Source organism: Prionailurus viverrinus, chromosome B3, assembly GCF_022837055.1.
Source record: "Prionailurus viverrinus isolate Anna chromosome B3, UM_Priviv_1.0, whole genome shotgun sequence".
In the NCBI taxonomy this organism is placed as follows: Eukaryota; Metazoa; Chordata; class Mammalia; order Carnivora; family Felidae; genus Prionailurus; species Prionailurus viverrinus.
The window spans coordinates 58,569,074-58,582,409 of record NC_062566.1 but is presented as its reverse complement, the minus strand read 5'-3'; the positions used below and the strand labels follow the sequence as shown (position 1 = coordinate 58,582,409).

The window sequence follows — 13,336 nt, the reverse complement described above, 5'->3', positions numbered from 1 at the left end:
GCTAGAGTGACATCCCCACACACATTATGCTGCCTGGTTCAAAATGCTGCCTGTCTGATTTCATAGACTCACTCTTAAATCAGGCTATAACTCCTGTCCTTGTGAATTTCCTATCAAGAGACCTGCTGTCCCTCCAAATATCTGGCTTCTGTGAGCACTCTCCAGGCCACTGGATATGATTATGTGTGGCTGAGTCCTGGCTTTGGGCAAAATTCATGTTCTTTTCCAGAAAGCTCCTAAGCTGCATGCAAATCAAGACAGTGGCTATTTAATTCTTGGTTCTGGTTAATGATCCCTAAGCATTTCACTCAATTAACTAATCAGTACTTACTGAGCACCAACTACATGCCAGGTACCATTCTAGATGCTAGTGAATGAAACAAAGTTTCTGTCCTCGTGGAGGGCATCCTGCATCCTAATGGAGAGGATGATGTGATAAAAGTGAAGGGGGGACTACTTTAGGTAAGCTATCTTGGAGAGGGTGACGTCTGAGCTGCAGTTTAAAGGAGGAACACACGCCAGCCACAGAACACGCCTAGGGAAGAATATTCCAGGGCAGACAGAACAGCAAAGACAATACCACAGCCTTTAGTAGTATTTAAATTGACATGTTAGGGGCTCCTGGGTGGCTCAGTCAGTTAAGCATCCTACTTTGGCTGAGATCAAGATCTCACAGCTCGTGGGTTTAAGCCCCATGTCAGGCTCTGCACTGACAGCCTGGAGCCTGCTTCAGAATCTGTGTCTGCCTCTCTCTCTCTCTCTTAAAAATAAATAAACTTAAAAAAATTTTAATTGACATGTTAAAGAAACTGAAAGATGGTTTGGAAGCTGTGGAGAATAAGTATCTCTGCTTTGCTCCTCTCCACCTTCTGCCACTTGTTCTGTGCCTTCTGCCTTTATATTATCCGTTTAACGTGACAATGCCCACAAGAGTCTGGCCCAGGTTCTTCCTTGCACTTGGAGGCCTGGACCTCGTACTAACAAAGCTCCTGTTCTCCCCTCCATGCCCTGGGCTTGGGTCAGCTGAGGATACACATTTCACCCCCACAGAAGGATTCTGCTTCGACAGTCCTGAGAGCTGGACATTGGCCATGGTGAATTTGAAGGAGAAAACGTAGAGCAGCCCATTCCCTCAACCATGGACCAAGCAAATGTCCAGGACTTTATCCACACCCTCCAAGTGACTGGTGAGGGTTGTTCCCAGGACTCACCCATAGCCTTGCCCCATGACCTCCCAAACTCTCTTAGAAACAACTCAAGAAAGCAGAAGCCAGTTTATAACCCAGAGACTTGAGCTCAGGGCTCGTCTAACAGTGGCAACTTTTCCCTCTTCTAACACAGCCAGGTTTTTTCTTGCTACTAGGTTTTTGTATCCATTAACTACCAATAACGATATATAAGTAACCGTTGGTTTTTTCCATAAAGATGTTTAACAGAGAGAGAAAAAGAATGAGGCTAAATGCTGATTAGGAACAATTCCCACAGTATTTCCTGGCCCAGTAAAATTTCTGGCCTTCTGCCTCTGCACACACATGGGCTTTAACACCCCATGGCTTTCAGTCGCCTTTATTTTCCTGGACCTGGATACAGCCTTCCACTGCTGACCTCTTGAACTACCAGACTTACATCCTACTCCTGCTCAATTCTCAGAGCTCTGGGTTTCAGTAACTCTTCCTTCCTGGGCATCAGACTTCCAGGGCACCAGGCCCTGCCCAGCTGTGAGTGTGCTAATCAGCAAGTCACTATCCCTCTGAATCTGTTTACCCAAATGATGGATATGCATGGAAAGAAAAATACTACATAAATATATAGGTATATAGTAGATAGATAGATAGATAGATAGATAGATAGATACATAGATAGATACATAGATAGGTAGATAGATATACAGACAGTATAGATATACTTAGTATAGACATAGATACCAGGATAGTTTTATTGTGTGTGACAGGAACCTATGTCATCCAAGTTTAAGCAAAAAAACCCTGAGACTTTGGGTTTTTCCGTTCATGTAATTGGGAAATACAAGCTCTTCCAGGGACTCCCACAATATCATGATGGTTTCTCTCTCATCCTCTCTCCCTCCTCCTCCCCCTCTCTCCTCTCACCCTCATGTCTGCTTGTCTCTCTGCCCTCATTCCCTCCGAAGCAGACAGCTCCTGGCTTCCTTCATCCCTGCTTAACAGACCCTTTGGAAAAAGGCTTTTCTACCAGCATCTCTAATGTCAAGTACTCTGACCAAGCTTGGATCGCATGACCATCCCCGAACTAATCAGTGAGGAAAGGGAAATAGGACCCTGGGACCAGCAAGGCCTGGATCATGTGCCCACCCTTGTCTCCCAGGGTGGGAGGCTCTACTGAGCACTGGGAAGGATAGTCACATAAGGAACCACATGAAGTACAAAGCAGCAGATATTAGTTTGATTCGCTAAATATTCATTCCATAATCTTTCAACCAGCTGCTACCCTCTGCTATAAAGGCTGGAAAGCTAAAAATACTACTTTTCAGAGCCTTGCAGTTATGGTACAGGCTTATGATCTATATTCTGTCCAGAAGATGTTCCCAAGCAGACATGATTTATGTGAGGTGGTGGCTGGGTGCAGTGATCAGGTTCTTGTAAATACAAAAAACAAAAAAAAAAGACAGATGCTTCGGTTGTAGATCTGGGCCAGCTGTGCCCTAGGGTTCTAGAGTCGAATCCCTTGTCATTGGTAGTATATGACAATAGCTTCATAAATTCTGCTAGAACCAGTGGTATGACTGTGCATATTTGAGTGTCCCTGGTTCCCAGACTCTCCCATAAATTCTGAAAGTAACCTAATATCCTGTAATAAATTTCTTTCTTCATAAACTGGCTAGTTTGATGTAGAAGTACAACACCTTGCCCTGCTGCATTATGCAAAAATGTGCACATTATGTCCCACCACGAGAAAGTAAATACTTGCTCCCTGAGCCCCGTTCCCTCCCCCAAAATAAAAACATTAAAAGACTCAGGGTCCACTGTCTAGTTCTGGTCCACAAAACAAATGAAATCTTGAGACTTTCCTATAAGTCACTGACTCCTAATAAAAACAACTTTATTGATTCACAACCTTATTGACTCCTGCGATGCTGATGTGACACACTCTTAGAAGTTGTAACACTCGTGTAAGGTAACTACTTTTTTCCCCACAGCAAACACAGTAATTACAAACATGGTAGTCTTATGGCTGCTTTTAAATACCTGTTGTACATTTCAATTGGCAATAGTCCCTCTAAAACGCCCTTTACAAGTCAGCTTTGCAGGTAAAATGTTTCTCTTTACTGAATGCTTTTGTAGCTGTGTCTTCTTTTGACAATAGGCTCTGTTGTTTGCAACTAAAATCCCTGATGAATACTGGAAGGGAGGCTCATTGATAGACGTGCACACGTTATAGAGGGAGGGCAGTGTTATGTGGGGAAGAAAATGTGTTGAGAAAACAAAAACAGAAAATGTCGCTATACTATTTCATAAGGTTATCGTGACTGAATGGAACAATGTGGTTTATGCTATACACTGCAAAACCCAATGTAAATGTAAGGCAAAAGGAATATTCTTGACTGGTAGTTACCACACTGGCTGGTAAGTCACGGGTACCTGCACTGCACAGGAGACACCCATCTCCTACTAGCAAAACCTTCCTAGTCTTTCCTCATTAAAGACCCTCTTTCCTAAACTGCCCACATGTAGTCTTCCTCGATGAGACCATTATTTGTTTTGCTTTTTTTTTATTTTTTTTAATGTTTATTTATTTTTGACAGAGACAAAAACAGACTGCGAGTGGGTTAGGGGCAGAGAGAGAGGGAGACACAGAAGCAGAAGCAGGCTCCAGGCTGTGAGCTGTCAGCACAGAGCCCGACGCGGGGCTCAAACTCACGAGCTGTGAGATCATGACCTGAGCCGAAATCGGACGCTCAACCGACTGAGCCACCCAGGCGCCAATGAGACCATTATTTGTAAATCAACATTGCATACAGAGTCATGTGTCCATGCAATAGGCATTGACTAAGCATCACTGGCAAAAAACTTCACGATCACAGGTCAGCGACAGGAGCACCAAAAGGACAGACGGAAGGGAGTTTAAACTGGATACCCAATTCAGTGTAGCCATCAGCTCTTGAAGACATGGGAGAGAATGGCATGAGGAGAGGCATCAGAGGAGATTCAAATGTATGTGAACATTTTTTTTTTTAATTTTATTTAATCTGAGAGAGAACGCAGGCACTGGGCAGGGAGGTAGAAAGAGACAAGAGAATTCCAAGCAGGCTCTGTGCTGACAGTGCGAGCCCACGCGGGACTTAAACTCACTAACAGAGAGATGACTAAGCCGAAACCAAAAGTCAGATGCTTAACCGACTGAGCACCAAGGCGCCCCAGAAATAATATTTTTTAATCAAAGTCCAAAACTTTTAATAAACCATTGTTAGAAATGTATTTAAAGTGCTAAGTTGCCTTGATATTTGTGGATTAATCTGGAAGTTTTTCAGAGTGGCTCAGATTTGATGAAGCAAGATTTCACTGCAGGCCAGAAAAAAACTATTTTCTGGGGCACCTGGGTGGTGCAGTATGTTGAGCCTGAGTGGGTCCAACTCTTGATCTGAGGTCATGATCTCACAGTTCAGGAGTTCAAGTGCCACATCCGGCTGTGTGCTGATGGTACAGAGCCTGCTTGGGATTCTGTCTCTCCTTCATTCTGCCCCTCTCCTGCTTGTGCTCTCTCTTATTCTCTCTAAATACATACATACATACACATACATACAAGCTTAAAAAGAAAACTGTTTCCCAGGATTCCTCTGAATCAAGTGTGGACACCAATCAAAATATCGCTTGAGTCCAAGATGCCTGGCTGCTTGGTCAGTAGAGCATGTGACTCTTGATCTCAGGGTTGTGGGTTCAGCCCCACACAGGGTAGGAAGATTACTTAAAAATAAAATCTTCGGGGCGCCTGGGTGGCGCAGTCGGTTAAGCGTCCGACTTCAGCCAGGTCACGATCTAGCGGTCCGTGAGTTCGAGCCCCGCGTCGGGCTCTGGGCTGATGGCTCAGAGCCTGGAGCCTGTTTCCGATTCTGTGTCTCCCTCTCTCTCTGCCCCTCCCCCGTTCATGCTCTGTCTCTCTCTGTCCCAAAAATAAATAAATGTTGAAAAAAAAAATTTTTTTTAAATAAAATCTTCAAAAAATATACATATTGCTTAAGTCCATTTGAAGGCATTTTCCCTGAAAATTGCTTGCAAATGCAAAAGTAGCATATCAGAAACAGGTACTCAGATCCATATGGGTCTCAGTACTCTTCTTTCCAAACATCCATTTCACCTTCGACTGCTTTTCTCCCTCCGGATACCCTCAAAAGACAGGGACCTCCTGGGGTGCCTGGGTGGCTCCTTCGGTTAAGCGTCCAAGTCGTGGTTTCAGCTCAGGTCATGATCTCACAGTCTCGTGTGTCCCAGCCCCACAGGGCTGTGCCCTGACAGCGTGGAGGCTGCTTGGGATTCTCTCTCTCCCTCTCTCTCTGCCTCTCCCCTACTTGCATTCTCTCTCTCAAAATAAATAAATAAACTTTAAAAAACAAAGCCGGGGCCCGGGGGGGGGGGGGGGGGGGGGGGGGAGGGGTGGGAACCTGGGTGGATCAGTCAGTTAAGTATCTGACTTTGGCTCGGGTCATGATCTCATGGTTCGTGAGTACAAGCCCCACGTTGGGCTTGCTGTTGTTAGCTCAGAGCCTGGAGCCTGCTTCAGATTCTGTGTCTCTTTCTCCATCTGCCCCTCCCCTGCTTGTGCTCTGTCTCTCTCCTCAAAAAGTATAAACATTTTAAAAAATAAACAAAAGACAGGGGGCTCCTTTCTCCATACCCAATTCAAATCTGTGTATCATCAATAGTCCAATAGTCCATTAGTCCATTTTGGACCAATAGTCCATTTTGTCTTCCCTAAATAATTGTTTTAAAATATGCTACTATTAACCCTAACTTATTTCAACACAAATGTTTGCTTAAAAAAAAAAAAAAAACAGACTATTAATTTGAACCATATGAAACTACAGTAAAATGTGGTCAAAGGTCGGGGCGCCTGGGTGGCTCAGTCAGTTAAGCGTCCGACTTCGGCTCAGGTCATGATCTCGCGGTCCATGAGTTCGAGCCCTGCATCGGGCTCTGTGCTGACAGCTCGGAGCCTGGAGCCTGTTTCGGATTCTGTGTCTCCCTCTCTCTGACCCTCCCCCATTCATGCTCTGTCTCTCTCTGTCTCAAAAATAAATAAATGTTAAAAAAAAAAAAATTTTTAATGTGGTCAAAGGTCAAAATGATATTGGAAACATATAAACAGATAACACATTCTTAATGTTTTTCAGACTAAACTTTCTTGAGTTCCCCTTCCCTTATTCCACTTACCAACTTATTTTCCTTAATCTTCTAAGGCATTCCTCCTCTGACCAGATGTCACCACCCCACTTTACCATGACCTAACTTTTGGTTATGTATCTCCTAGAATCCTGTCTAGCAATCACTCCACCTTCCACTTTTATTGGATTCTGCTTATTCTACAACTCCAGATTCTGGCAACATGGCAGAACGTGGAAGACTGCTATGAAGACCTAGAAATGCTGGATAAAACAGAAGACAAGCACGGAGACTTCTTGGGATTCTCTGTCTCTCCTTCTGACCCTCTCCCTGGCTCACTCTTTCTCTCTCTCTAAAATAAAATAATTAAGAAAAAAAAAATTTAGATAAATTGGACTTCATCAACATATAAAGCCTTTTATTTAAAGGACACCAAAAGTGAAATGAAAAGACAATCCGCAGGAGAAAACTTTGGCAAACCATGTATCAACAAGAATCTAGTGTCCAGAATATATAAAGAACGATTACAACTCAAGACAAAAAGACAAAAAACCCAACTTAGAAATGGGCAAAAGAGGGGTACCTGGCTGGCTCTGTCAAAAGAGGGTGTGACTCTTGAGCTCAGGATTGTAAGTTCAAGCCCCAGTTGGGTGTGGAGATTACTTACATAAATAAAACTTTTAAAAAATGAACAAAAGATCCTAATAGACAAATCTCCAAAGAAGATATGCAAGTGGCCAAAAAGAGCATGAAAAGATGTGCAACATCACTAGTTATTACAAAATGCAAATCAAAACCACAGTGAGATACCATTTAATGCCCACTAGCATGGCTATAATCAACAAGACAATAACAAATGTTGGCAAAGATGTGGACAAATTAGAACCTTCATATGCTGCCAGTGGGAATGTAAAATGATGCAGTCACTTTGGAAAGCAGTCTGGCAATTCCTAAAAGAATAAACTTAGAGTTACCATATGACTCAGAAAGTTCACCCTTGCTATATACCCAGGAGAATTAAAAACATTAAGTCCACACAAAAACTACACAAATGTTCAGAGTAGCATTATTCATAATGGTCAAGAAGTGAAAACAACCCAAATGTCCATCAATGGATGAATGGATAAAGAAAAGGTGATATATCCATAAAATGGAACATTATTCAGCAACAGAAAAGGAATAAAGTATATACTACAAAACCAATGAACCTTGAAAACATTATGCCAAGTGAAAGAAGAAGCCAATTACAAAGAACATACAATAGTATGACTCCATACATACGAAATGTCCAGAACAAATTCACTGACACAGAACATAGATTAGTGGTTGCCTAGGTCTCAGGGTATTGAGGGAAAATGGGAACTACTAATGGGTACATGATTTCTTTGGGGGGTGATTAAAAAAAAAAGTTCTAGAATTAACAGTGATGATGGCTGCTTAACTTTGTGAATAAATTTAAAATCACTGAATTATATACTATAATTGCGTGAATTGTGTAGTATAGAAATTTTACGTCAATAAATCTACTATTCTAAGTTTTCATAGAATTCAATTTCCAAGAATTAAAAAGTGGAAGGATATACATTGAAGACCTAGTAAGGAGAAGCATAGCGTTACCAAAAGTGTTTCATGCAGATGGAGGTCAGATGGATTTTCTGCACCTAATATCCTACATTGGAAAAGAATAGGTGGGAATGCATACATCACATGGAAATCAAAGACAACGTGAGAGAATTTGAGTCAATACATTTTGAGTTCACCTACTATCACTGGCTGATAACCACTGACTTCACCAACTCAAACTTCTTAGGTCAATCCGAGACATCTTACTCTTGATTTCATCTACTAGGTTTCCAGGCATACCAAATACCAAAACAGCAGGTAGAATAAGGCTGCTGATATCACATTATTATTGGCTATACCTATAGTTAAGTAAAAAATCATCCTGTATAATCATGACTCCTAAGCACACACTAGTATTAGCACTGTTTCTAACAAACTTTTAACGAAGGAACTGCAAGAATTAGCCAGCTGTTATCTGGTTCATTTCGACCAGTATCAAAAACAAAAGTGTATTTCTGTCAAACAAGTTCCATAAACATTGTTGGTGCCCCATATGGTTTTGTTGAAAGACTTGTCAAGTACAAAGACTTGGTTTTGTTGAAAGACTGTTCATGAACAATCATGAGCAAAAATGGTGTCTATCCAGGTCATCTGTTAAACCAGTAAGACAGTTCCCTACATTTCCTTTGAAATCAGTACTTCAATAAGCACCTCAAGGTATCAGGCCATCGACAAGATGGACCTCCACTTAGGGTAATCAATTTCATACTATAGACCATTGGTAAGGAAGGAGATAGCTTGTTGGCTATTTTCCACAATGCTCATTCTCTTTAAGTAAGAGCAAATTCATTTATAAAAATCTCCTGCCTCCAATCATGACAAGCAGATGCCTCCAATTTGTACAGGGGGCGGCTAGAGGTAATAGGCTAGTTAACAGCCACTGACCTTTGTCAGGTGAAAGCACCAGAGAGTAGCTGAGCTTTCCATGCACTTGGACTGTGAATCCCAAGAGTGGGAAAAAGGGAAAGAAAGATCAACTATGAAGAGTTAGATCCAAAACACTTATTGGAAATGGTGATTTCATATCCTTCTGAGTCTTTGATTTCATCCTGTTCAATACTAAAAGTGTTGTGTGCCTATATTTACTAAAGGGGAATCTAAATTATTTCACTCTTGGGGCGCCTGGGTGGCGCAGTCGGTTAAGCGTCCGACTTCAGCCAGGTCACGATCTCGCGGTCCGTGAGTTTGAGCCCCGCGTCAGGCTCTGGGCTGATGGCTCAGAGCCTGGAGCCTGTTTCCGATTCTGTGTCTCCCTCTCTCTCTGCCCATCCCCCGTTCATGCTCTGTCTCTCTCTGTCCCAAAAATAAATAAATGTTGGAAAAAAAAATTAAATTATTTCACTCTTTCAAGAACTACAGCATATCTGAAGATACCCCAAGATGTTGCATAAAGAAGGCCGAGAAACACTAGTTTACACAAGCCCTCAAAAGGCATTATTTGAAAGAATATCATATACAATTCTTGAGTTCATTTTCAAAAGGCAATTAATGTTCCCTAGGGCTGGAATATTACAGTTATCCCAAATTGGGTTTTTTTCCTCATACAGGGCAAAAAAAGTTTCCAAAAAAGAGTGCAAGACATCAGCAGTACAAAGGAATTATTTTCCCCTAACAGCGGGCCTCTAAAAATTCTAATGAAAAAAAATCTATTGAGGCAATCTAGGAAGTAAGTCTGAATTTGATTAAAGGGAAAAAAATAAAAGTAAAACTCATTTGTCTGTTTGAGGACAAGAGAAACAAACAGATTAAATAAGCATTTCATGCTATTCCAGATGCTGTTCCATCCTCCACTTACTTTTCAGTCTCATTGATTCTTCCATGATAAATTCTTTTCTTTTATTCCTAATCTATGATTTTGCTCTATTTGTTTTGAAAGGGAGTACTTTATGAAACTATGCTTCCCGAGTTTATTTGTCCTGCAACTAAATGTACATGGCTTTGCAACTTAAACTCTGGCATTACTTAGGAGGATTCAACTACATAGATATGTTTATACAGGTCAAATCCTCAGACAACAATGAATTAAGAACAGTAGTAAATAAGTACACAGGCAATGTTATGATTCAGCTAAACTTTTAAGGGAACCTGAAATGCTTTCACTTTTGAACAAGTTCTCTAACTTGTGACTTGAATAAATTTAACCATATTTATAGTTTTTCTGAAAATAAAAAGGAACAAATGGAATTTTCTCTCTCCTTGGAAGGCCAAGTAACATGGAAGGGAAAAAATATGTCCTCCTTGGCCAAGCGAGGCATAACTAAAGATCAAGGGGGAAATCCGTCTCCTCTTGGGAAAAACCCACAAATATTGTTCTTGCATGTCAATTAAAGTGCTGTAGGGGCAGGGCGCACCTGGGGGGCTCAGCAGGTTAAGCAACCAATTCTTGATTTCTGCCCAGGTCATGATCTCCGGGGTTGTCTGGCTGTACGCTGGGCACAAAGCTGGCTTAAGAGTCGCTTTCCCTCTCCCTCTGACCCTCCCTCTCTCTCTCAAAAAAACAAAACCAAAATGAAAAAAACAAAAACAAAACAAAAGATGCTGTGGGAGAAAAGAGTTGATATAAGGGCAGATTTACCCAGGATTTCTGAATCCAATGTAATTTACAAAAATAGAAGGTAACTGGAAGCAGAACTAACATTTATTAAGTGTGCACTCTTGTGCCCTTCACATACATGCTGTTTTCTATTTCCATAGTACTCAATATTTTGGAGTCAAACTATGGGAAAATTTCTCCCAACACCATCTTTCTTCATGGTTAAAGTTACCAATGGGGAAAACAAAGCAAAATAAAAATACAGAAATAGATATAAATGTTTTAGATATATAGATATGTTTAGATAGATATAGATATATCCCTGCAGAAATAAAAATGCAGCCACTTCTGCCTCCCCAATAATCTACACTTTAAGCAAATGTGACAACACTAAAATTTAATTCCCAATAATCTACAATTCATTGTGCATGGTACCTATTAGGTGTTCAGTATTTGTTTGTTAATACTGAAAATAACTGGTAGACACAACCCTTTTCTTTGTTAATGTGCATGTATCATTTTCATAAAAATACATCTCTCTCTCTCTCTCTCTCTCTCACACACACACACACACACACACACACACACACACACACATAGCCACACTGATGTCTAATCCTGAAAATGCCCTTATGAGAAAATGTGGAAGATAAATATTATGACAGAGTAGGACAGGATGATGACAATTAGAGAAATAATGAAGGGAAATTCCAAGCACTTAAAATCCTTCCAGTCTTTTTGATGGCACGTATCTTGGTTGCCATGGAAACTCACAGGTGTCTGCAAAAAAGTAATCTATTCCTACTTTGAAACTTTAAGGCTGCTCTTGGCCATAATATCACACATAATCACATCTTTTTACATCTTTTAAATGCCACATCAGAAAATTTACATTTGAAGGGAAGCCACATATGTACAAGTAATATGCAACATGTTCAACTAACCTCAACAGAAATGAATATTGTCATCATTTATCATTTAAAGAGTAACGACCAGAAGTACAGGTAATTCTCATGCTAGTGGACAAACGTGTTTTACTAACCACTCATTTCAGTTAGTTGAACAAGTATACCTAAATCTGTCAGTGGTGTTTTGAGGTTTTTATCCTGTCTTTATTTTGCACTTCAAACAAAACACAGGTAGAGAAATAGACTGGGATTTGTTGTTTGGGGTTTCTAAAAATATCAGAAGGCAACAGAGATGAACTCCACAGGATTATTTATCAGTAAGCAGGTCGGTGATCTGAAGCCAGCCATAAAACACGCACAAAATAAGACTTTCACAATAATTTTGTATATAGGAATAGACGGTAGTGCAAAACACATCAGTCGTCAGTAACAAAACAGAATCTTTGTTGCTCACTATTTGTGAACAAGAGCTCGGGCCACCGCGCCCACCTGGTATGATAGGCACAGGGTTGTGTTCTGCAAGAGTCGCCCTGGGAGGCGGACCTCCGCCTGCACCAAGATCGGTCCTCGGGCCGGCCGGGATAAAGCCCTACCAGAACTCTTCTGCTTCCAGCTTGGGGGCTGGAGTCGACGGTCCCTGCCTAACTTCCCTGCAGTTACCCGGGCATTCTTAAACCCCACTATGTCCACTTTGCCAGGCACTCCGAAACCCACGGCGGCTCCGGCGACCCCCGATCCCGTGCCCTCTCCGAGCCTGTGCGCTCAGGGAAGCCCACCCGGGAGGCGCCCCCGCGGGTGGCTTACCGAGCAGCGAGCCTATGAAGATGACGACCTGCACGGTGGTGGTGAACTGGCGGTACAGCTGCACCTCGCCCAACTCCCCGAGCGCGCTGCGGTTGGAGCCCCCAGCCTCGGCGCCGGACGCGTTGCGCGGCTCGCTGGCGTTTCTGGAGATCCAGCTGCCGTTGTGCCCCATAGCGAGGCTGGGGTTCCGGCTCTGATCGTCGCCCGCCCGTCCGCCCACCACGGAGCCCCGCCCGGGTCTCTCTCGCCCCGGGTGCGAAGCAACGCGCGGGCGCCTGGTGGAGTCCTGGAGAACCCGGGGCAGCCGCGGGTCCCCTCACGTCTCCACATCGCCAGCCCCGCCGCCTGGGAGGCGGGGAGGGGGGAGATCGAGGCCGCGCCCCAAGCCGGTTCCCTCCTGGGTCCCAGTCAGCAGCCACATGGAGGCGGCGTGGTCTGAGACCGCTGAGCTGCGTCCGTCCCTCCTCCCGGGTAGTCAGCGCCGCCAAGCTCACTCAGCAGAGATGGAAACACGGGAGGCATTTGAGAGTCAAGGAGGGCGCTCCCCGCTCCCGCCGCCCCCTTCAACTTCTCCTTCCACGCCCCGAGGGCCGGGCCATCCCTCTCGAGTCCCAGCCGGCTGACCCGCTCGGCCTCTCAGAAGGAAGAGACCATTTGGCTGAAGCCGTTTTTTCAATCCTGCTGGCTTCGAGGGGCTGGATGGCGATGGGAAAGCTGCGAAATACCCAAGCCAAATGACCGGAGCTCCGAGGGGACCCCCGAGTCCCCGACGGCACCCACGGTCTGGGCGGAATGCCCTGAATTTACGCGCAACAGCCTCGCCCTCCGCGGCCGGCCGTCCCCCAGGTCGCCCGCGAAGTCTCCTCTGGCCCAGCCCCTCGTCCGGGGATCCGACCTCCCGCCTCGGTGCCAGCGGCAGGGACCCCCTCTTACAGCCCCTTTGCCTCTGCACGACGCAGAGCCCCCCTTCGTGGCCCTGCTCCCGCCTTTGCTACCGGGAGAGACGCTCGCGGATGCTCGGGAACAAGGGAGAACGCGCCTAGAAAGTCAAGGAACCGTCTGCGCGACAGCCCGACTGCCAGAGCACGCCGGGGGCAGAGGAGGGCGCGCGGCCC

The 13,336-nt window shown here is 43.9% G+C and overlaps 1 protein-coding gene across 2 annotated transcripts in view; it reads right to left on the bottom strand.

Moving 5' to 3' along the window:
* GPR176 (G protein-coupled receptor 176) overlaps positions 1-13,286 on the bottom strand; it is a 124,066-nt gene extending 110,780 nt beyond the window's left edge. For both annotated transcript variants that reach the window (XM_047864588.1, XM_047864589.1), the window contains exon 1: positions 12,222-13,286. In XM_047864588.1, coding sequence (XP_047720544.1) covers positions 12,222-12,393 — 172 coding nt within the window. In that variant the 5' untranslated portion in view covers positions 12,394-13,286. The remainder of the gene's footprint in view (positions 1-12,221) is intronic.
* Positions 13,287-13,336: the final 50 nt, after the last annotated feature.